General features: G+C 43.7%; 1 protein-coding gene across 5 annotated transcripts in view; it reads left to right on the forward strand.

The window, feature by feature from the left end:
• Positions 1-25,274, forward strand: part of CTNND2 (catenin delta 2) — a 767,681-nt gene that overhangs the window by 628,449 nt on the left and 113,958 nt on the right. For all 5 annotated transcript variants that reach the window (XM_060191168.1, XM_060191170.1, XM_060191172.1 and 2 more), the window contains one exon: positions 11,276-11,459. In XM_060191168.1, the coding sequence (XP_060047151.1) occupies positions 11,276-11,459 (184 nt within the window). The remainder of the gene's footprint in view (positions 1-11,275; positions 11,460-25,274) is intronic.

Here is a 25,274-nt window from a genome sequence, read left to right on the forward strand (position 1 = left end):
CTGGAAAGAATCTTCCCTGACTTTCAATTTCATCTTTAAGTTCAGCTCCTTTGCACAAGTGACTAGGCCTCTCTGGGCTCTGTTTCCTCACCTACAGAAGTTACTTGAAGGTTTAGGTGAATGAATATAAGCAAGGAAATTAGCAAAGACCCTTCTGTGTTAGAAGAAATTAAGAAGTTGAGTGTTTTGAGTTGATATTCTTTTTGTATTTTTTCCTCCTCCTTCCCTTCTTCCTCCTTCTTGTCCTTCTCCTCCTCCTCCTTTTGTGGGTTGTTATCAGTGTGGCTTCACCACTCCTAATAAACTTTTGCAGAGAAACAAAGAGAAGGGGAGGGACACACACATACACATACACACACAAACACACACACACACACACACTTAGAGAGAGAGAGAGAGAGGGACACACACACACAGAGAGAAAGAGAGAGAGAGAGATCACTACAACAAAGCTTCCTTCAGTGCAGTGGGGGAGGAGGGACAGGCTCTAGTCTAGGTCACATCCACAGCAAAGGAAGCGCACTCTCCAGGTGAGGTATTCTGCCTAAAAAAAATACTCACATCATGAAACTTGGTCCTCCTATTTTACCGTCATCATAATCCAATAACTTCTTTCGTTCTTCTCAGTGTTTATGCATTCTGGGTACTCATCCATCCAGTAAGCAACTATTGAGGGCTTAGCTAGCCAGACTCTTTTCATCTTGATTCTGTAAAAAGTGAATTAAAACCTCAGTCACTGATTCCCAACAGCCACTCGGGTCATTCGCTACCATATTTCCTTCAAGGCTGTGTTCCTTGGGGAGCCGTAGCTACGGACGTCCCCACAAATCCAAGTCCTTATCTGGACTCTCACAGGAGCAGTCACGGGGCTGTGATACCGGTGGTATAATAGAGAACTTCCGGGGGGATACCATTTTTATTTACGCAGCTATAAAATCCCATATCGGCTTCCTCACAAGGTCCAGGGAGTGTGAAATGGCTGCCTGGGGCCCTGCCAAAGTGTGTGTAGACTCTGTAATCCCAGGTTTATGCTACTTCATAGGCCTATAAACATGCTTTGTCATCCACACAGAAAAGTCATGGCTTTATGGCTAGGGAATACCCTAGAGGTTTAGGAATTTGCCAGGTGTGATATTTACAAAAATTGCTGTTAGGTATCTGCTGGCTCTCAGGAGTCCCCTATGGCTGCTGGATTCTCAGCTTCCACAGAGACTGTCAGAAGCACCGTCTGACCAGAAAAGCTCAGTCTTTGAGACTTAAGAAAAGTAGGAAAACACGATTTGCGCTCACGATATTGTTGAGAGGGAAAAGCATGCAGGGTGTTTGTTACTATTAAGATTACAGATTAGAGGTGGGCGATTTTAAGATGGGTTTTTTTTTTCAAAGAGAGGTCTGGACTGGGCAGAATTGATTACACTATGGTTTGAATTGGCTGCACGGTGAGATGAGAATCTTTAACTTGATGTGGATAGTCTTTCTTTTGGTCAACAAGCTGATTAAGTCAGTCTCAGTTTCAAGAGGAAGATATTTCCTTGAACCATCAAGTGCCACATCTGTGTCATTTTATTATGTATTAACAAGTGTGGTAGATCACATCCTGCGTGACTGCTAATAAGATTCATCTCATTTGTACGAGAGAGACAGACAAAGGGACCACTGAGCCCGCAGAGGTGAACGTGCATATCCTGTGCTGTACCTGACAAGCCACTTCCCTCATGTTGTTTGTTGGGTTTTTTTGAGTATTTATTATTTATTCCCTTTTGTTGCCCTTGTTGTTTTATTGTTGTAGTTATTATTGATGTTGTTGTTGTTGGATAGGACAGAGAGAAATGGAGAGAGGAGGGGAAGACAGAGAGGGAGAGAGAAAGACAGACACCTGCAGACCTGCTTCACCGCCTGTGAAGTGACTCTCCTGCAGGTGGGGAGCCAAGAGCTCAAACCCGGATCCTTACGCCAGTCCTTGTACTTTGTGTCACCGCTGTGCTATCGCCTGACTCCCTTCCCTGGTATTTTTGTCCTGTTATTTTTCAGTATTCGTTTACTGAGGAAACATGCAGGATTTTTGTTGTCACAGGCTACGTCGCCACAGTTCCCCAAGGTAGATGTCAAACATTTCACCCTCAGCCAGACCATCCTCTCACGCCCCCACCGGAACATAGGTTTCCAGCCTCCCTCAGGAGCCCTCCCATCCCGCTTCTGAGTCCCCAGTTCTTTTGCAGTAGACATTGGTCCATTGAAGACTCGCCCTGTAATATTCTTTGCTTTGTTTCCTAGAGCCCATCAGTGAGTGACATCATCCATTGTTCATCCTGTGACTTCTGACTTAACTGGTTCAGCGTGACTCACTCTAGCTCCACCCATGTTGCAGTAAAGGAAAATACTTGTTATCATATGTCTGCAAACTGTTAGCCCACATGGCTGTGCTAATTTGCATTCCCACCAACACACACGGGTGCTTCCCATCATGAGATGATGGAGACGCTTGCCTCTGTATCTCTCCCTCTTGTTCTGTCTTCTTCATTCTCCAACATGCTGATTCTGAAGGCAGAAAACTTAAGCTACTTCATTTAATACATGTAGTGTGGGAAGCACAAAACTGCTGGAAATGCAGCCCAAGTAGAAGAAATCATTTTTATTGGCACATATAAGAATATGACAATTGTCAGATAAAAGGACATAATCTTTAACGGCAGTCACTTTTAGGGAAAAGGAGCCCAGGGCCAGCTTCCAGAGGTTATGAAACTCAGCCCAAGAGCTTTGGTGACATTTCTTTAAGGTTCTAGTAGAATCAAGGTCACTCAGAGCTGTAGTTTCAAGCAAACTCTATTTCATATTCCTGACTTTTGATCTTTGGAGAATTGAGAACTATTCTGTGGCTCATTTACAAAATACTGTGATCAAACATGGACCTTTGACTTTCACAGATTGTAACTGTCATACATGGACATCTGGAGGGATAGGAGAGATTTTTTTTTTCTCTTACTTCCAACTGTATGTGCTCCAGCCATATCCCTGTAGCTTAGAAGGCAGAAGACAGATTCAGCAAGAGAAAACGATTATGTTTCTGTCCATATGTGCATCACACAGGAGCACCCAGTGATGAAAAGCACCCCAGGAGTAGGTAGAGTTTGGACTATAGAGCATCTGAGTGTAGGCAGAGAAAGGGGCTGGGGACTGCTGGCTGTGGAAAGTCAGCTGCGGAAAGTTATTATCTTTATTTATTTATTGGATAGAGGCACCAGAAATTGAGAGAGAGGGGGGAGATAGAGAAGGTGAGAAGGAGAGAGAGACCTGCAGCCCTACTTCATCACTTGCAAGCAAAGCTTTCCCCCTGCAGGTGGGGACCGGGGGCTCGAACCTGTGTCCTTGTGCACTGGAACATGTGCACTGAACCAGGGGAATCACCACCTGGCCCCCAAAACTGAACAACTTTGATTTAAGAAAATATACACTCTTTTAAACTTTCAAAATTATTTTTAATGTTCTCAGTTCAGATCTGTTGCAAATCATTTTGTGAGATCTCTTGATGTGAAGGAAGGAGTCAGTCAGAGGGAGGGAAGGCTACAAAAGCAAGACAAAGCCTCGACTCTCAGTGCAAAATATCTTTCCCTTCACTTGTGCGCTCCAAATATTGATTCCGTTGCTACAATCCATCCTGGCTCTGTGATAATATTCAACCCTAATTTCCTAAAACCTATAATCTATGCAATTAATTTTTAATTTTCTGCAAGGCAAGACACTAAGTATTAAAATTATTTTTAGAATTCTTAAAGCCGTCTTTATTATATGCTTTAAAATAATTCTCTGCGTGCGTTACAGATTGGCTAGCACATCCATTCCCTGAAATAACAACCTTCTCAGAATAGCATGCAGCTACTGTTCGTTTTTATATTTCTTATTGAGCTATCGTTGACGTATACCATTTCTAAGTTTGAAATGCAAAATGTGTTGACTTGATGAATTTATATTTTGCAGCATGATGCCACCGTTGCTTTAACTAACAGTCTCTGTCATGTCATGTAATTATCCTTTTTTGAGTCCTGGACAGTTAAGATACAGTCGCTTAGCATCCTTGAAGTCATCCAGCAGGACTGACCATAAGTAGGAAGTTATGCCTCGGATCGCTTATTCTGGCTGCATTTCTGTCTTTAAACATAATCTTCCCTCCTTTGTCACCCCTAGTAACCACCACTCTACTGAGTTTGAAGGTTCCAGCTTCCACATATGTGGTATTACATAATACTTGGCTTTGTGTCTGACTTTTTCATCTCACTAAGCTTAATATTCTCCAGGTTCATTTATGCTCCTGCGAGTGAAAGATCCTTTTCTTATAGCAAAGTAATACTCCATGATGTGGAATTAGGAGTACCCTAAAGGATGGGATGCTTCTGAAAAATGTGTCAGTATGTGATTTCGTCATTGTGCCATCTTCAGATGAGACTGGGCGTGTTCAGGTTGGTAGGGCCATGGACCATCCTGCAATCTTCATAGAATATGATTCCGAAAATCTAGCCTCTGACTCCAGGGTCCTAGCTTCCGACCATCACTAGTTGGAGGTGCTCTGCACACATACCTGGTACCTTGGAACCACAGGCATTAAAGTCTATGGCATAAGAGGGATAAAGAACAGGAAAGCTTTGTTTGAGCCCCCGGCTCCCCACCTTCAAGGGAGTCGCTTCTCAGGCGGTGAAGCAGGTCTGCAAGTGTCTATCTTTCTCTCTCCCTCTCTGCCTTCCCCTCCTGTCTCCATTTCTCTCTGTCCTATCCAACAACAACAACATCAATAGCAACAACAATAATAACTACAACAGTAAAACAAGGGCAACAAAAGGGAATAAATCAATAAATAAATATTTTTTAAAATTTTAAAAAGAACAGGAGAGCTTCCAGTTGAGGGAATGGGATAGAGAACTCTGGTGGTGGGACTTGTGTGGAATTGTACCCCTCTAATCCTATGGTCTTGTTGATCATTATTAAATCAGTTTTAAAAAAAAAGTCCGGGAGTCGGGCTGTAGCGCAGCGGGTTAAGCGCAGGTGGCGCAAAGCACAAGGACTGGCATAAGGATCCCGGTTGGAACCCCGGCTCCCCACCTGCAGAGGAGTCGCTTCACAGGCTGTGAAGCAGGTCTGCAGGTGTCTATCTTTCTCTCCTCCTCTCTGTCTTCCCCTCCTCTCTCCATTTCTCTCTGTCCTATCCAACAACAACAACAATAATAACTACAACAATAAAACAACAAAGGGCAACAAAAGGGAATAAAAAAAAAAAAGTCCATGGCATAACCACTGTGCTCTCTCCCTGGTTGAGTGCCTTCTTTTGTTATTGACTTGGAGTTAATATAATTTGCAAATACAATCTGCCACTCTCTAGGCTGCTTTCCATTTTGTTGGTGGTCTTTTGCTGTGCAAAAGCTTTATAGTTTGCCAATTTTTGCTACTACCCATTACTACAGCCACTTTTATATTGATTAATTTATCTTAATTTCTTTATCATTGGTTTACAGTTGATAGTACATATGTAACATGTCCCAGTCTTCCACATAACAATTCAACCCCCATGAGGTCCTTCTCTGTTATCCTGTTCCAGGACTTAAACCCTCCCCTGTACCCCAGAGTCTTTTACTTTGGTGCAATACACCAATCCCACTACTGCGGCTACTTTTTGGTAAGCTTTGGCATTAAGCCAACATCAGTGCTGTTACTGTCAAAAAATAAATAAATAAATAAAAGACTACGGTCCACAAACGTTCAGACTATCATTGATAAAACCTTAAGAACTCTTAAGGCAATCTTTTTTTCTACATTTTTATGTTTTATTTTAATGTATTTATTTATAAAATGGAAACACTGACAAGACCATAGAATAAGAGAGGTACAGTTCCCATCACCAGATCTCCACATCCCATCCCTCCCCTGATACTTTTTCTATTCTTTAACCCTCTGGTAGTATGGACCCAGGGTCATTATGGGGTGCAGAAGGTGGAAGGTCTGGCTTTTGTAATTGCTTCCCTGCTGAACATGGGCGTTAACAGGTTGATCCATACTCCCAGCTTATCTCTCTTTTTCCGTAGTGGGGCAAGGCTGTGGGGAAGCGTGGCTCTAGGATACACTGGTGGGGTTGTCTGTCCAGGGAAGTCTGGTTGGCATCATGGTAGCATCTGGAACCTGATGGCTGAAAAGAGAGTTAACATACAAAGCAACACAAATTGTTGACTAATCATGAACCTAAAGGCTGGAATAGTGCAGATGAAGATTTAGGGTCTCATTTTGGAAATAGCTATCTTTTGGGGGCTTATTCCAAAGGGCCCATGACTTTATTAATCCGCAGTGTCATTCTGAAAGTCCTACCCTCTCCAGGGCAAGTTGAGAGTGCCTAGGCGGTGCACTCAGGAGGCAGCATGCACGCACACTCTTACAGATGTCCACACATACACACCGTTAGACACTCGTCCATGTATATGCACATGCTGAAGGCATGTTGCAAACACAGCCACTCACACATGCAAGGCTTTTGACAAGCTCAGGGTGTCATGGGTTCCAGATTTTTTTTTAATTATCTTTTTTCCCCCTTGCCTCCAGGGTTACCACTGAGGCTCAGTGCCTGCACTATGAATCCACTGCTTCTGGAGGCCATTTTTCCCATTTTTATTGCCCTTGTTGTTGTTGCCATTGCTGTCGTTGCTGTTGGATAGAACAGAGGGAAATCAAGAGAGGAGGGGAAGACAGAGAGGGGGAGAGAAAGACAGACACCTGCAGACTTGCTTCACAGCTTGTGAAGCAGCTCTTCTGCAGGTGGGAGGCTGGGGGCTCAAACCAGGATCCTTACATCAGTCCTTGTGCCTTGCGCCATGTGTGCTTAGTCCACTGTGCTACCACCTGGCCCCCTTTTATTATATTAATATTAGTGGTTTAATAATATTTAACAAGACTGTCTCTCCCAGAGGCAGACTGGGAGTATGGACCGACCAGTCAATGCCCATGTTCAGCGGGGAAGCAATTACAGAAGCCAGACCTTCTACCTTCTGCAACCCACAATGACCCTGGGTCCATGCTCCCAGAGGGATAGAGAATGGGAAAGCTATCAGGGGAGGGGGTGGGAAATGGAGATTGGGTGGTGGGAATTGTGTGGAATTGTACCCCTCCTACCCTATGGTTTTGTTAATTAATCCTTTCTTAAATAAAAAATAAAAATAAAATAAAATAAAATATTTAACAAGACTGTAGGATAAGAGGGGTACAAATCCATACAGTTCCCATCACCAGACTTCCGTATCCCCGCCTCCCTCTACTGGAAGGTTTCTATTCTTTATCCCTCTGGAAGCGTGGACCAACAGTTCTCTATAGAGTGCATAAAGTGGGAGGTCTGGCTTCTGAAATTGCTCCTCCATTAGTCAGATATTTTCCACTCTCTTCCCATGACTTGGGTGCATGTGAATGGGGAAGGATGGAGCAGGGATGGACTCCCCTAGGATCCCCCCAGCTCTCACCCCCTGCAGGTGACCTTGACTTTTTGTAAGATGAGTTAGTTTGATTTGACTTTTCTTTCCCTTTCCCGGTGTACAGATCCCCCCCACACACAATAAGATAAATGGCAATTTTGCTTAAAAAAAAATTCCTCATGTATGGATTGCATTTATTTTGTTTTGTTTTTTATTAGTGATTTACAAAATTTCAAAGTAACAAGGGTATAATTCCACCTTTCCCACCACCAGAGTTCTGTGTCCCCATTCTCTCCTTTGGAAACTGCAGTGGTTCTCTCAAGGGCACAGATATGGGTTTACTGTTATTTCTATACCTATGTGTCTCTTTGTCTGTCTGTCTATCTATCTCCCCCTTTCTTTTTTTTTTCTTTTTTTTAAAAATATTTATTTTATTTATTCCCTTTTGTTGCCCTTGTTGTTTTATTGTTGTAGTTATTATTGTTGTTGTCGTTGTTGGATAGGACAGAGAGAAATGGAGAGAGGAGGGGAAGACAGAGAGGAGGAGAGAAAGATAGACACCTGCAGACCTGCTTCACCGCCTGTGAAGGGACTCCCCTGCAGGTGGGGAGCCGGGGTTCGAACCGGGATCCTTATGCCGGTCCTTGTGCTTTGCGCTACCTGCGCTTAACCCGCTGCGCTACAGCCCAACTCCCTATCTCCCCCTTTCTTTTCCATATGGTCATGTTCCATTTTACATCACAGCTACATGTCTTACTACTTCTAAATGTCTTTCTTTTTCCCTCTTCACTCTCTGGGTCCTGATGGAACTGGGTTTCAGAGTCCTCTAATCATCTTCCCTGAATGTTTATCTCTTTTTCAGAGTATGGACCAAAATTCTTCTGAGGGCATTACATAGTTTTAAAATTAGTTGATTGGTTTAAAATAAATGTAAATACATTCATTTCCAAGCATCCCCACCCACTTTTCTTTAGTCTGAGCTACAGCTCTGCTTAAGAATGTTGTCTGAGGTCTACGCTACTGATTTTTTTTTATTATTTCCAGTAGTTTTTCTATTGGCGTCTTTGGGATTCTCTTGGTGTACTGTCATGTCACCTGCAGAGAATGCTTGCTCAGTTTCTTCCTTCGCAGTATGGGTACCTTTAGTATCTGGTTTTTGCCTGATTGCAATGGTGAGAGCCTCTAGGACTGTGCTGAAGTGTAGTGGAAAGAGTGGACATCCTGGTCTGACTCCAGATTTCAGAGGAAGAGCTGTCAGTTTTTCCATGCTGAGGATGTTAACTGTGGGTTTATTGTATGTGAACTTTATTGTGCTGAGGAATTATCCTTCTATTCTCAGTTTCTGGCAGGTCTTTTCTGAGATCTAAAGATCAAAAACAAGTGTGTGGGGGGAGGAGAGAAAAAGAACTCATAGGAAAATCTCAAACAGGTTACTGATTTTATTGCAATTTAATGCTTTGTATTATTAAAATATGTGTGTGTGTCAATCTGAGGGGTTTTTTTTTCCTCACCAGGAGTCTACATCTTTCTTAGTAAGAAAAAAAAAAGACATACAATTACCCTCTATTAAAGCAAAGGATCCAATGGAAGTAATTAAGATTTTATTAAAGAAATTTTAATAAACCAATTACTGCTCATGAATATGGATAATATCAAGTAAAAGAGCCATCCTGTGCCTGAAATAAAAATATGCTATATTTTAAATATATTTAGTATACATAATTAGTTATTTAAATGTCTTCTTACTGAACTGACTGTCAAAATTGTATTTGGAACTGAAATAATTTCACACTGATAACGGAAAGCTATTGAATACGTATAATTAAAGGAAGGATGCAGTAAAACAATTTTATTACAGATTATAATCTGGAGGAAATTAGCATATTTTCATTGGGTAAATTAAAATTTGCTAGTGACCATCAAACCTAAACAGTAAAACATTTTTATGTTACTTTCAGACAAGTATAAATGGGGTAGCTGATTAGGGATGCTGAAAACCACTGTGAATTCAATTTATTCCAGTGTTTTCTTATGAGTTGAATTGCTCATATTACCTCTGCTAATTTAGAATCAGTTGAGCAGTTGAAGGTTGAACTCTCCTGCTTGATTTTGGTGGTAGGTGAGCTTTGCTGGCACATTCTTTGGTAAATGGTACCGCTGAGGGGGCTGGGCACACCTGTTTGAGCTCCCATGCTACCAAGCGCAAGGACGAGGAAGATTAAAGATGATTTTTAAGTGCAGCATACATCAGGAGCCAATGTCCAGGCACAAATAGCAGGTGGTTATGCATCACAGAGATCAGAATTCATTTCTGAGGGGAAAACATCAAGGCAACGGTGCTTAAAATGATCCTTGTCCAAGTGTCATTACATCAGGTACATTCTTTTAGTGCCATAAGATACTGAGTTTATTCCAGTGATCCCATACACCATCTCCAGACCCTCGGGGCAGTAGACAGACATCAGAGTTATGGGCCTGTGGTCCAGGAAAACCCCTACATATCCAGACTTCACCAGCAAGCAGTATTGTTTTAGTAAAGGACATAGCCTGAAAAACAGGCCTGATAGTATTATTAGACAAAGGAATGCACCTGGAAGACAGACAGCATCTATTTTGCAAGCATAGATGCAACATTGACAATCAGTAGGTTTTTTTTTTTTTTTTTTTTTGGCCTCCAGGATTATCGCTGGAGCTTGGTGCCTATACCACAAATCCACTGCCCCTGGAGGCCATTTTTCCCCTTTTGTTGCCCTTGTTGTTTTTTATCATTGTTGTTGTTAGTATTATTGTTGTCATTGATGATGTTGTTGTTGGACAGGACTGAGAGAAATGGAGAGAGGAGGGGAAGACAGAGAGGGGGAGAGAAAGATAGACCTGATTCTCCACTTGTGAAGCAACCCTCTTGCAGGTGGGGAGCCAGGGACTCAAACCAGGATCCTATACTGGTCCTTGAGCTTCGTGCCACATGCACTTAACCCACTGCACTACCGTCCAACCCCAATCAGTAGGATTTTTAATAGCAAGTATCAGGAAGTCTGGAGTCAGAAACTTCTTCAACAACTAATGTAGGAGCAGGGCTGCAGGTAACACTTTCTCTCTCTTTTTAATTATTTAAATTATCTTTATTTATTTATTGGATAGGGACAGCCAGAAATCGGAGGTAGAGTGGAGATAGAAAGGGAGAGAGACAACTGCAGCACTGCTTCACCACTTTGCAAAACGTTTCCCCCGCAGGTATGGGACCGGAGACTTGAACCTAGGTCCTTGAGCATTGTAATGTGGGTGCTCAACGACATGCGCCACCACCTAACGCCTTCTCTCCCTCTCTGTCTCCCCTTTCCACATCAGTTTCTCTTCTCTCTGTCTCTTCCAATAATTGAATAATTATTTATGATTTTATTTTTAATGAGTTTGCTGATGAAACAAAGAAGTCCTCCTAATTTATTTCAGATGGTTTCCACCACTGTTTGGTCCTGGAGATCATTAGTGCATCAGTTCCATTGCATATCTCAACCTTGGTGACTCTCTGATGGAATAAGAGATAATCATAGTCCAAACCCTCTGGCCATGTGTCAGATACTTAGGCTTCACTTGTCATAGCTACACACACACAACACACACACACACACACACACACACACACACACACACACACACACCTCTGTCTCTCTGTTTCTCTCTCGTTCCCAGGGCTGCTGTGAAATAGAAGGCAAGCTTAGGAATTGTACCCACAGTCTTCTCCTCAGTCCCATCCGTGCAGTGAACTTGGGTTGGGGACAGCGGGTTTGAGGTGAGAACACAGTGGCCTTCCAACAGTTCTGCCTGTGGCTTTCCCGCAGGCGTCCTTTGGAACCTCTCATCATGCGATGCCCTCAAGATGCCCATCATCCAGGACACCCTGGCCGTGCTGACCAATGCCGTGATCATCCCCCACTCGGGCTGGGAGAACCCTCCTCTGCAGGACGACAGGAAGATTCAGCTGCACTCATCCCAGGTGCTGCGCAACGCCACCGGATGCCTGAGGTGAGTGAGTCCCTGGCTCGGCTTCCTCCTGTCCTTGCCCGCTCTGGTCCTCAGTCTGATGGCTGTACTCCAGAGGGTCCAACCTCCTGTCCTCGCCCACTCGGTCCTCAGTCTGATGGCTGTACTCCAGAGGGTCCAACCTCGTGTCCTCACCCACTCAGACCTCAGTCTGATGGCTGTACTCCAGAGGGTCCAACCTCGTGTCCTCACCCACTCGGTCCTCAGTCTGATGGCTGTACTCCAGAGGGTCCAACCTCGTGTCCTCACCCACTCGGTCCTCAGTCTGATGGCTGTACTCCAGAGGGTCCAGCCTCGTGTCCTCACCCACTCGGACCTCAGTCTGATGGCTGTACTCCAGAGGGTCTGAAGGTTCTGGAAAGATGACCATTGATAAGACAAAGGGTCATAAGATATTTACAAACGTCTTTTTTTTTTTTTCCATCAGCACACTTTTGATGATGTTTCAAAGCAAAGATTTGTGGTAAATAATGTGTTCACATATGCTTAAAGCAAACTTATTTTAGGCTGGGAGGAGATAGCATAATTGTTATGCAAAGAGACTCTCTTGCCTGAGGCTCCAGCGTCCCAGGTTCAGTTTTCTGAGCCACCATCAGCCAGAGCTGATGAGGACTCTGGTTAAAAAAACAAGGGTTGGTGGGGCAGTAACACACCGGATTAAGTGCACATGGCGAAAAGTGCAAGGACTGATGCAAGGATCCTGGTATGAGGCCCTGGCTCCCCAACTGCAGGGAGCTCACCTCACAGGCAGTGAAGTGCAGGTGTCTGCAGGTGTCTATCTTTCTCTCCCCCTTTCTGTCTTCCCCTCCTCTCTTGATTTCCCTCTGTCCTATCCAACAACAACAACAACAAGGGCAAGAAAAATGGCCACCAGGAGCAGTGGATTCATAGTGCAGGCATTGAGCCCCAGTGATAACCCTGGAGGCAAAAGAAAAAAAAAGGGGAATATATTTTAAAAGTGTTTTCAAGGGGCTGAGTGGTGACACTCCTGGTAGGGTACACACATTACTGTGCACAAGGACTCTGGTTCAAGCCCCCACTCTCCACCTGTGGGGGCAGTAGGTGGAAAACTTCACAAGCAGTGAAGCAGTTCTCTGTCTACCTGCCCTTCCCTCTCACTTCCTCTCTCTGTATAGACAAAATACATAAATAAGACTTTTCCAAAAGTGTTTTAGTAATAATAACATTATTACTTCTAGGCAAAGTTTCAGGTTTTTTTTTCCTTCACTTATTGGAGGGGTTGATGGGAACCTTATGGCAGAGTGGTTGAGAAAGGTGTGTATACACACAACAGAATGTCACCCATTGTTCATGGTGATGACGTCATCTCCTTCACCTCATTCTGGATGCAGCTTGAAGGAGTCGGGTGGAGTGAGATGAGCCAAAACGAAGACAAGTACAGGGTAATCTCACTCACAGGTAAAACTTCGGAAACACGGACAGGAAGGAAAAGCTGGGCGTGGGATGTGGCACCAAAGCAAAGGACTCTGGGAAAGGAGGGTCTTGGTACATGATGGCGGAAAAGGACAGAAGTTGGAGGTGAGAGTGTTCTGCAGACAGCTGTCAGGCAGAGGTGAGGAACTGTGACAAAAATCACTGTTAACGAGGAGAAGAAAGAGATGTCGCCCACTCTTCTGCTCCAGTGCTTGATGGGCTGCTTCGGGCTTGAGCCTTGAGGCTTGTGCCTGCTTCGGGCTTGAGCAAAAACTAGACTTTTTTTTTTTGGTTTTTATTTACAAAATAAAAAATATTGAAAAGACAGGAAAAGCTTTACAAGTGGTGACACTTGTCTGTATGTGTTCTTCTTTCTGCCTCTTGGTCTCTCCTCAGCTCTCAGTTTCTCTCTGCCCTGTCTAATAAAAAAGGAAGGGAAGGAGGGAGGTGGAACAGGCCACTGCAAGTGATGGATTCATCCTTCAGGTACAACCTGATGGGGGGAAAAAAAACAAGCAAACAAAAAGGCTGCCACTTCCACTGCTGATCCCTTTCTAGGCGCAAATACGGGTCTTCTCTGTGAAGGCACACTGTCACCTGGTGACATTAATTATCATTATCTCATGAATATTAATCGCAGTGCTTTTAGCTTCTGGTCCTGAGAGTGCTGTCTTCCTCTTCCTCTCCCCCACTCCTGTGTGTGTGTGTGTGTGTGTGTGTGTGTGTGTGTGTGTGTACACAGGAGACAAAGAGAGTCTGTCTTCATAAACACTGGCCTACTTTCATGAGCAGGAAGAAGTTTTCTGAGCAGGTAGAGGTAATCCTCTGGCTGCATTTCTTTCCCTAGGGGTCATGAAACAATGTTCATTTGGCATGGCTTCCCTGGGTAGTCTCTCCTGTAACTCGCCACCTTGTTGAGCTATCCACTTTACAGCATCTTAAATTCCATTTTTCTCCGGAAACTGACCGCCCCACTAGGGAAAAAGAAAGCATAGCTCTTCCAAAGTAAAACCCCAGGTACTACTGATATCCTAGATCAGATTTTCTCTCTCTCTCTCTCTGTCTCTCTCTCTCTCTGTCACACACACACACACACACACACTGTGTTGTAACTAAAGCTTCACAGCTTCAGGGTAACTTTTTTGGATAGAAACATAACACACACAGATACACACACACACACACATACACACACACGGCTGTGTAGTGAAGAGATCCCACAGTACGCAATTTCGAACCTGGGTCACAGGCATGGCACCATCTTGTAAACTCAATATCCGAGTCTTTACTTAAGTTGTTTTTTTCTTTCTGTCATTTGCAACTCTCTGAAGTAACATTACCCTTCTGAACACCCTTAAGTTTGTTTGCTAACAAAGGTTGTGGAGGGACTGGGAGATTGTTCGCCCAGTAGGGCACACATGACCCTGAGTGAGGCTCTGAGTTGGAGACCGCAGCACCACATGGGAACTCCAAAGGCAGCGCTCAAGGGAGCTTCTTGGGTGGTGGGGCAGTGCTGTGCTATCTCTGTGTCTCTTCTCACAGCAGCAAACACAAAGGCTATGGGGAGACAGCATAATGGTTATGCAAACAGACTGTCATTGCCTGAGGCTCCTAGTCCCAGGTTCAATCCCCTGCACCACCACCATGATAAGCCAGACCTGAGCAGTGCTCTGGTGTTTCTCTCTCTCTCTCTCTCTCTCTCTCTCTCTCTCTCTCAAAAATAAAATAAATAAAATAAAGTAGAATTTACAAAAAAATAAAATAAAATAATGGCCTGGTGGTTTGCTCTATCTGTTAAAATTCTCTCTGAAGAACATAATAACACATTCGTGATGTTTGAGTTAAGAAATAAGTGACTGCCTAATATTATACATAAATATTCAGCAACAGCTGATGAAAAGATAGGTGGAGAAGCCCAGTCCTTACAGGTTCACTGGCCCCCTTAGTAGGTATTTTTACAGAGTTTAGGGTCTGGAGTATGTATGGCCCACTGCCAAGTTGGGTCGGGCCAAGATGACTGCCACCTCTCTGTTTTCACACAGGTGGAAGCTTCGCAACTCCCAGTTAGGCTGATGACCAGGAGAGACTACATCATAGACGTTACCCTCTGAGATAGGAAGTCAGCCATGTTGGATTTCCTTAGTCAAGATACAAACTAGAGTTCATCTTTTCCCCCTTCTCTGAGTTTACCCTGTGAGAGACACAGCAAAGCCAGCAGGATTTAAAAGTACTTGTGTCATTTCCAGGTGGGAAGCTGAGGGGAAAACTTTTTTCTATCAGAAAGATAAGAATGTTAGACGTGCAAATTGTGCCACTCTTTAAAGAGTCCAAAGACTTAGCAAAGTGCATTTTAAGTTAGTAGTACAGAAGAAGTCGCTCAATAAATAAAACATGCAGGTGGCCCAGGTTCCAACCCCAGCCCCACATGGGAGCTGCTGTAGCACTGAAGGGAGTTTCGGTGATGTGATATCTCACCCTCTCTCACTTTTTTGTCTTTGTTGGAATAAAAATGCAGCACATGGGGCTGGGGAGACAGCATAATGATTACACAGATGGATTCATGCCTGAGACTCTGAGCTCCTAGATTCGCACCCCAACAATCTAGGCAGTGCTCTGCTTAGAAATAATAATAATAATAGGAAAAAATGAGCAAAAATATATGTATAAATATAAATAGTTATAGAAATAATAATCAACTCATATCTGTAACCTAAGGGAAACCACTGCACTTTCCAATGGAGAGTAGTGGGGACACTGAACCCCTTGTTATCTCAGAATATTGTAAATTAATATTAAATCATTCATAAAAAAATAATAATAGGGGTGAGGCAGGGGTGAACCGAGCTGAGCACACATGTTACCATGCCCGAGGGTCTGAGTTCAAGCCCCCAGCTACTGGGAGGAATCATCACAAGTAGTGAAGCAGAATTGCAGGTGTCTCTCTCTTTCCCTCTCAATTTCTCTCTGTCATATCAAAATGAAAGGAAAAGAAGGGAGGGGGGAGAAAATGAGCAGGGGATTCACGTACCACACCCAGCAGTAATCCCAGTCCACGTACCACACCCAGCAGTAATCCCAGTGACAATAAAATAAAAAAATAATAATGAATGAATTGAGTTAAAGAAAATACATCCGAGAGCTGTGAAATCAGGCATGCAGGAGGCCCTGGGTCTGACTCAAGAAAACTAGAGATATATAAGTTATTTCTGTGTTTATATATAGTAATACCATCCAAGCCTTAGTGAATTCAACTCTGGAATGCCAACCAGTCCATTTTTTTAGACAATCGCATGAAGTCTTAACAGCCTCTGGACACTTTGTCCTGGTTCCCTTTGGCTCTGAGTGCTGTAGCAGTCTCCATGGTGGTCCTCCCAGCCCCCCAGAAGCCCCAGGCTCTGAAGAAGCTCTTGCCTTCTCTCCAAAGGCATGGAAAGTCGTCATGGAAAGATGTCCTACCATGTTGACATTGCGGAGACTTAAGCACATGTGACATATAAAATGAAAAGTTAATGTCCTTTGTCCTTTTCCATTTAAAATTCATTCTGGGGCAGGAAATGGGATTTTTCAAAAGCAGATTTATCTTTTTGTTCCTGAAATATCTGTCTCCTAGAAAAGAGGTTAGAAATGGGGAGGAAATCTCATAAATTCTGTGGGAGGGCTGAGTTGATAAGAATGATGGCAACTGGACGGTGGGGTTCCAGGAAGCACTGCAGATAGAGGTGGGGGGCCATCTTCCTCCTGCATACACCCTCCCTCCCCCCCCCATCCCCGTGGACACAGGCTCTCCCCTTCTTCATTTCTCCTTTTCTGCTTTAGTCTTTTGCTCCAATTCAACAAAAATCAAAGCTTTAATTTAAATTAGAAAAATTTGCAAATATTTAAATAAATGGAGGGAAATGCTAGAAAGGCTTTGGGCAAATGTGTGTGAAGTTCTCTGCTAGTCACAGTATCTTCTTTGCTTTAGGATTCAAGTCTCTTCCAAAGAATCCACTTCCTAGTGGCCTCAGCCAGGCTCCTCAGACAGTGAGGTGGAGTCACCTTTCTCTTCTTCACTGCTTCCTTATGCAGTGTGCCTTCCAACACATGTCTCGTCTGTGGCTGTCTTGCCTTCAGCCCATAACAGGGGACTGAAATGTGGATGAGTGACTGTCCCACTGGTTCAGCCTGTGGACAGATTCACTTTGGCTGATATCACTTGCCTAGGTTAAGTGTTTCCCCGCAATTCACCTCTAACAAGGAAGGTCAGAATGTGACCCAATTTGGAAAGAGAGGGTCTTTGCACATATGATTAATTAAGATGAGGCCATACTGGATGAGGGAGGACTCAAGCCAATATGGCAGCCTAGTAAGAAGACGGCATTCATTTCTGATGTATGATGTTCTCACAGGGGTGAAGTGGTATTTCATTGTTGTCTTTATTTGCTTTTCTCTGACAATCAGTGACTTGGAACAATTTTTCCTATGCTTGCTGGCCTTTTAGATCTTTTCTCTGGTGAATTTTCTGTTCATATCCTCTCTCCATTTTTGAATGGGGTAATTTGTTTTGTTGTTGTTGTTGCTGAGTGTGGTGAAATCTTTTTGTCTTTAATCTTTATTTATTGGATAGAGATAGCAAGAAAGCAAGAGGGAAGGGGATGATAGAGAGGGAGAGAGACAGAGAGACATCCGCAGCACTAATTCTCCACTTGCAAATCTTTCCCCCTGCAGGTGGGGGCCAGGGGCTCAAACCTGGGTCCTTGCACAGTGTAACATGTACGCTCAACCAGGTGCGCTACCACCTGGCACCGTGTGGTTATTAGCCTCCCATTCTGTGAGGAGTCTCTTTGACTGGTGGTTTCTTTTGCTATGCAGAAGCTTTTTAATTTGGTATAGTCCTATTGGTTTATTTTTTTTTTTAGTCTTCCATGCAATTGGATTTGTATCATTGAAGATAGTTATAAAATTTAGATGGAAAAGAGTTCTGCCAATATTTCTTCTAAGTGTTTGATAGTTTCTGGCCTAACATCCAATTTCTTGATCCATTCGGAGTTTCCTTTTGTGTCGAGTGAAATGTAGTGGTTCAGTTTCCTTCTTCTGCATGTTTCAACTCAGCTTGTCCAACACCATTTGTTGAAGAGACTCTCCTTTCCCCATTTAATAGTCTGGGCACCTTTGTCGAAGATTAAATGTCTTGGATGGAGCTTGAAGGAATTATGTTAAGTAAGATCAGCCAGAAATAGAAGGATGAATGTGGGATGATTCCTACTCATAAACAGAAGTTGAAAAATAAGAACAGAAGAGAAAATATAAAACAGAACTTGGACTGCACTTGGTGTGTTGCACCAAAGTAAAGGATCCTGGGTCAGGGAGATGTGTTCAGGACCTGGAACATGATGGTGGAGGACCTAGGTGGGGGTGAGAGCGCTATGTGGAAAACTGAGAAATGTCACATATGTACCAACTTCTGTATTTTACTGTTAACTGTAAACCATTAATTCCCCAATAAAGAAAAAGAAAGAAAAAAGGAGTAAGAACAGACTTATTTCATTAAAGGTGAAATGAACTTACAGGAGAAGGAAAAGAAGAAGGCATTCAAGTGAGCCATGCAGGAGAAAGGTGGCCATGTGAGGACAGAGGCCAAAGTTGAAGTCAAACTACCCAGTGGTCTGGGGACCTCCCTGGTGGGCAGAAGGTCCTTGTATTTGAGGATGGAATAATTTTCAAGAGGACAGAGTGCCAGTGACCAAGCAAATGGGCAAGAAAGGAGTCTTGTCATGGCTTCAGCAGCATCTCCTCTGACCCTGTAGGGTTTCCATGATTTTCGACATCATCAGCAGTAGAGTGGCTCAAACCTTATTGGGTCAAAGTACCCTTTCTGTCATTATTATTGTCTTATTCTTTCACAACTAGGGAAGGGATCTGCTGTCACAGAGCTGGAGAAATTATTCATAAAGTTGTCAACTTAGGAAGTTTCCCATGCATGTGCACTTGTGATCTTAGTGAATTTCTCAGTCAATCCCCCATCTACCTTTGCAGCTTTGGTTAATGTCCCTGTCTTCTACTAAGACAGTAATACCTATGTCCTAACAGAAGGATTGTCAGAAGTCCTTCAAAGCTAAGGAGAGGCAAAGAAGGACTCTTCCCTAGAGCTTTTGGCAAGAGTGTAGGCTCAGCCAACCCTTAGATTTTGAACTTCTCACCTCCCTAGCTATGAAAGAACACATTGATATTGTCTTAAGACCCTGGGTTGTGATACTATGTTCTGGCTTCTCAAAAAAATCAATCCAGTCACTAGTGAAAAGCCAGCAGTGGCCCATGGAGATGGGAGAGTTTTCCGGGGACACAGCACAGATACGCCAAAGGGGGCAAGTCATTCCAAAGAAGTGGCCTATCCCCAAGCAGTGCACCGGGGCCATATCCCCCAATAGCAGAGGTGCAGGGAGGAGCATTATCTGTAGAGGCATCAAGCTGTGCAAGGCCAGATGTGGCAGCCTCAGCCCAAGGAAGTTCAAAGCCAGCTTCTTGACTAGAGGATGGTTACATAAGTGCAGTTCAGATTCCTGGGTCTTCTGCTCCCAGCTAAGAGCCAACCTCCCTTTTCTTTCCTGACTTTGAACTTTTTTTTTGTATGCTACAACTAGCCAGAAGTCATTCTAGATTTTCAAACAGATCCTGTAAGCTGATGGAAGCAGAATTTAAGGGTGTTGTTCCAGTAGCTGTGTGCAGAATGAACACTTTCTGGACGGTTTGTGAAACATGACTGTGTTCCCCATTTGAACATCCCTAGTCCTTATCTTAAAGACGGCCGTCATGAGAAGTAAAGTATGCTGACCATCCTTCTCCCCTGACCCCACTCTTTTATCCAACAATCATCTCAGAAAGACGACGCCCATCTTCTGTGACTGTCTACTGTATAACATTCAGCTGTGACTTCAGAAACCACCAGCACCTCCACACCCACTGTCACCACCAGAAGTCCTGTGCGTAAGGCTGTCTCCGCTAACTTCCTCAGCTCATTTCCTGGCGCCACCAAGCCCCGTATTTATTTTTATTATTCTATTCCCACTCTGCCTCTTGTCCTGAAGGACAACAATATACAGCCTAATTTTTCCCATCTATCTTTTGGCGCACACCAGAATGTTATTAAGCCTGTCAAAGGCGCTGCACTTTGCCTGTGCTTATGAGTATAATTAAACTCGGGGCCTCAATTAGTCATTTTAAGCCAGAGGATAGATGAGCCCTTAGTCCCTCGGTGCCACTAATTCTAGAGTGACCTTGAGAAAGCCCTACCACAAAGTAACACTAGTGGTAATCACACGCTGGCTGGAAAGCTCCAAGGAGAAGTATTTTATCTAGTCACCTTGTGCACTGGCCACAGGTAAGATGGGGAACTAGTGTCATTTTATGTTCGGTTCAGTTGACCGCCCATTTTATTCTGCTGTTGCAAAGAATCTTCTTGGAAAAAGTGTTTATAAGTCTGCTGTCATGACGCCATGTGTGTCTGAGATGTGACCCTTATTGCAGCTGAGCTGAGCTGAGCATTCTTCTTTTTCTGGGCACTTAAAATGGGGAGGACCCATTGGTAGATGCCTGAAACATCACCCACCCCACTCTAATTCTGTGTCCCCCACACCTGCCCTGACAGGAAGTTTCTTACCTGAGCTCTCTGGTCCTGGGCAGTATGTCTGAGACAGATACAAAAGGACTGGTTTTCAAAGGGCTCTATTATCTTACATTTGCTAAATCAGCATCACATCACTAATAAAAATACTTTTAATAAAAAACAAAAGGAGTGGTCTGTTGATCAACAGTGACCTTCTAAGAAAGAGAGCAGGGGTGGGGGGGCAGGGGTGGGTGTAGGGTACTTAGGACCCACCCCCCCCCCAAGGAAAGACAATAGGATTGCTTACCGGAGCCCCTCCTCAAGTGAGGAGGCTGCCAACTCTTACAGAAAGCTGGGGCTTAGTACTCGTTATGTCAAAGCCAGTATTCCAGAAACAAGGACTCGGGAGAAAGAAATGGGATGACTGAGGTGCTAGCTACCTGAGGACAGTACTGTAGACTCCTGTCTCCAAACCATCCTTCTCTTAAGCTCGTAGCTCAGGTTTTAGGGTTTTATAAAGATAAGGAGGAAAGTATAATCCCAGCTCATGTCTCTGATAACAGCGGTCCATGTACTGAATCCAGCCTTCTAGGAAGTTAGCAGCTTGGTCCCAGCACTACAAATCCACTGCTTCTGGTGGCCATTTTTTTCATTTTATTGAATAGGACAGAGAGAAATTAAGAGAGGAGGCAGAGATAGAGAGGGAGGGAGGGAGAGAGAGAGGGAGAGAGGGAGACAGACCTGCTTCACCACTTGTGAAGTGTTCCCTCTGCAGTTGGGGAGTGGAGGTTTGAACCCGCATCCTTGTGTGGGTCCTTGCACTTAATACTGTGTGCACTTAAGCAGGTGGGTTACTACCTGGCCCTCAGAAGTTAACAAATTCAAGATAATATTGTTGTAAAAGGTTTTCTTGCTGAGGCCTTTGTGTTGACCTCCTCCCCAAACAGTCCTTATCTGTTCTCTGCTTTCCTACTGATGTATCAGACATATAGAGACAATGAAGCCATTTCTTTCTTATTTATTTTACTATTATTAGAATTATTATTATTTTATTGCCACTAGGCTTATCACTGAGCATCATCGGTGCCTACACTAAGAATCCACCATTCCCAGCAGCCTTTTTTTTTTCCTTTCTAATTCTTGTTAGATAGGACAGAGAGAAATCTTGACAGGGAGAGAGAGCGACACCTGTAGACATGCTTCACCACTCGTGAAGCATCCCCCTTGCAGGTGGGGGTCGAGGGCTTGAACCCAGGTCCTTGTGTGCTTAACTGGCTATGCCTCTGCCTGGCCCCCAAGCCGTTTCTTTCCTTGTCGCTGAGGCTGTCTCTGGGAAGACCCAAAGCAAAGACCACGGCTAGTGCAGGGGTCTTGATAGCTTATTACATCTTATTTTTGCTACCAGGGCTATTGCTGGTGCTTCGATGCCTACAAAGAGAATCCCCCGCTCCTGGCAGCCATTTTTCTTTTATTAGATAGGGAAGAGAGAAATTGAGATGGGAGAGGGAGAGAGAAAGAGCCATACCTATAGACCTGCTGTGCCACACATGAAGCATCCTCCCCTGGAGGTGAAACCTGGGTCCTTGCATGTAGGAATGTGTGTGCTTAACCAAGTGCTCCACCACCCGGCCCCCACGTCTGTTGCTTGTAACAAACACTAACTACCATGGACTTACCACTTTTTTTCTCAGCGACTATGACCTGAACGACTAACAAGTTGAAATGGAAAAATGTAGAGGGCTTTTCATGTTAAATATCATTAGAGCTCAGATAATACACAGCAAAAAAAAAAAAAGCAAAAAAAACCACAAAAAACGCAATTAGAATGGAGTCTCTCTTGCTCCATGACACAGGCTACATGGTGATCCCACAGGCCTCTCCACACTAGTTAGCAAGAAGTAGGGCTTTGCGCTCTTTACTCCACCGTGACTATTCAGGACAGCGCCTGAGGGGAAAAGTGGGAGGGAACCAGGGGACTGGGCGGCCCATCAGACCAGGATGTACATTGACCCCAACGGAAGAAGGGAGAAGGGGAAGATGAAGGAACAGACTGGTGGGAAAAGGAAAGATAGAGGGAAGGGGAGCAGGGTAGAAGGTTGGGAGGGAGAGAGCAAGGAAGGAAGGAGGGGCATGTAAGAAAAAAGGAACAAATTGGGAGTTGGGTGGTGGCGCACCTGGTTGAGGACACACACACACTATGGCATGCGCGACCCAGGTTCAAGCCCCCAGTCTCCGCCTGTAGGGGGAAAGCTTAATGAGCAGTGGAGCAGGGCTGTAGGTGTCTCTCTGTGTGTCTGTCTTCCTCTCAGTATGTCTCTATTAAAAATCAATAAGGCAGTGAATTTAAAAAAGAAGCAGACAGTGCAAATGGAGGGAGAGAGAGAGGAAGGAAAGAAAGGAGGGAGCCCCATCTCTTGCAGCTGTGGCATCCACAGAAATCTTTACTCCCTCTGTGTCTACATTTGTGAGGCCTGTGTTGTGGTCTTGTAACAGGTATTAGAAAGAAGCGAGAGGAGCTGTGGGTGTCTATGGAATCTGAAACTGGGAATAACACAGAATACCCTGAACTCTGCTGGACCCATCTCAGACCTGTTAGGGCTGAAATGTGTGGGTTCCACCTATGGAATGCTTCAGAAGGCTGTAGACTGCTTCCAGTAGTTTCATGGCTGACTCTCTTACTCTTATAAGCACATTCTTTCTTTGCCTATGAAAGTTTTTTTTTTTTTTTTTTTTGCTTTAGTTGGTTTACTGTTAGATCTCGTAGCCTGGAAGCTTTCTCTCTCTTCAGGACTTTGCATGTCTCTTATCTTCTCTATTAGGAAACATCTCAGAAATCTTTATTCTCAATTCTCTCAGAAAATGCTTCTGTGCCCCCAAGAGAACTGACTATAATTTCAAAAAGTTCTTCCTGGCATTTATGTTCCATGAAATAGTGAAAGAGATCATTTCTCCCCAAATATTGTTTTGCTTCCCTAAGCTAAAATAATAATAATAATAATAATAACATAAAATAAGTGAGAGCATAGTGATTTCACCTTAACTATAAATGATTCATATGAACTATGGGATCATTCCATTCCCTCTTGATTCCCTTCTGCAAAATTTGAACAACCTAATTCTGACAATTTTCTGATTCTCACTAAAAGCTGTTTTAAGCTATCGACCCTATAAATCGGCTTCCTTTAAAAGGACAAGCAAATGCTCAGTTTTATCTTTTCAGTGTGAGTAATCATCCTTCCTATTAGAATATGAATATTCATAGTTTCCATTAGTCGGAACAAATCACTTCCTTTCAAACAATGAAATGCAAAGGTTTCGTGAATTCCCAGTTGGTAGACCATGGTGTTTAATATTTATCCTCTATAAAACATAGAGTTTTGAATCTTAAACTGTCTGATAAATCAGAAGCCAATGCAAAGAGCTGGCTCAGCCTTTAAGCTCTTCATGATTTCTCGATATTAAAAATAGAATTTTTCTTCCTGTGCCCTCACCAATTATGCTGCACTGCCTGAGAAGTCACTTCCTTAGAGGAAGAGCAAAGAAGCAGGCTTATTAACAATCATCAGTTGAAGATGATGGACAGAATGTGCCTAACCATCTCACTCATTGTATTATAATAAGAGTTCAGCATCCTAAAGATTTTTTTAATATTCACTTCATTTTAAAGGGAGAGACAGAGAGTGAGACCAGATCACTGATCAGCTCTGGCTGATGGTGGTGTTGGGGATTGAACCTGGGGCCTCAGAGCCTCAAGCAGGAAAGTCTTTTGCAGAATCCTGATTCTGTCTCCCCAGCCCACCTCCTGAAGATTTTAACAGAGCTTTCATGGTATCATCTCCCTGTCCTCTTTGTAAAGTGAAACATCATTCATACACAGTGAAGCCAGCGTGAGCCCGAGTAGGGACAGAACAACCAAAATGAAGAGGAAAACTCGGAGAAGAACATACTGGTTCGTATATGGAGACTGTCTCACATCCAATGTAGATTTCCAACACGCAGTTAATTCTTTTTTTAGTGAACCCAGCCCTCACACATGCATGAGACTGCTCAGAGGCCTCCTTAGCCCAATGTTCTGGGGTTTTGTGTGTGTGTGTGTGTGTGTGTGTGTGTGTGTGTATTGACTTATTTGACTTTTTAATTTTTACTTATAAAATGGAAATATTGACAAGACCATAGGATAAGAGGGGTGCACACACAATCCTACCACCAGAACTCTGTATCCCATCCCCCCCTTGAAAGTTTTCCTATTCTTTAATTCTCTGACAGTATGGACTCAGGATCATTATGGGATGCAGAAGGTGGAAGGTCTGGCTTCTGTAATTGCTTCCCCGCTAAACATGGGTGTTGTCAGGTCAATCCATACTCCCAGCCTGCCTCTCTCTTTCACTAGTGGGGCAGAGCTCTGGAGAGGTGGGGCTCCAGGACACATTGGTGAAGTCGTTTGCACAGGCAAGTCAGTTTGCCATCATGGTAGCATCTGCAACTTGGAGTTGAGGTATAAAGAAGAACAAATTGTTTAATAATCAGGAACCTAAAGGCAAGAATATAGCAAATGAGATTTGGGACTTTCCATTTTGGAAAAAGCTAGTAGATCTGTTTTAGGTTTATACCAAGGGGTCCAAGACTTTACTAATTCACTGTCACTGGTCATCTCCATCAGGAACAACATAATGGACCCCTTTGTGGGTCCCTACAGGACCTTGCCCTCAATGTGGATCAACAGTGGTTGAGACTGTCCCATCCTCTGAAAAGAAGTTGAAGCAACACACACACACAGACAC

Source organism: Erinaceus europaeus, chromosome 5 (assembly GCF_950295315.1).
Source record: "Erinaceus europaeus chromosome 5, mEriEur2.1, whole genome shotgun sequence".
Lineage (NCBI taxonomy): Eukaryota > Metazoa > Chordata > Mammalia > Eulipotyphla > Erinaceidae > Erinaceus > Erinaceus europaeus.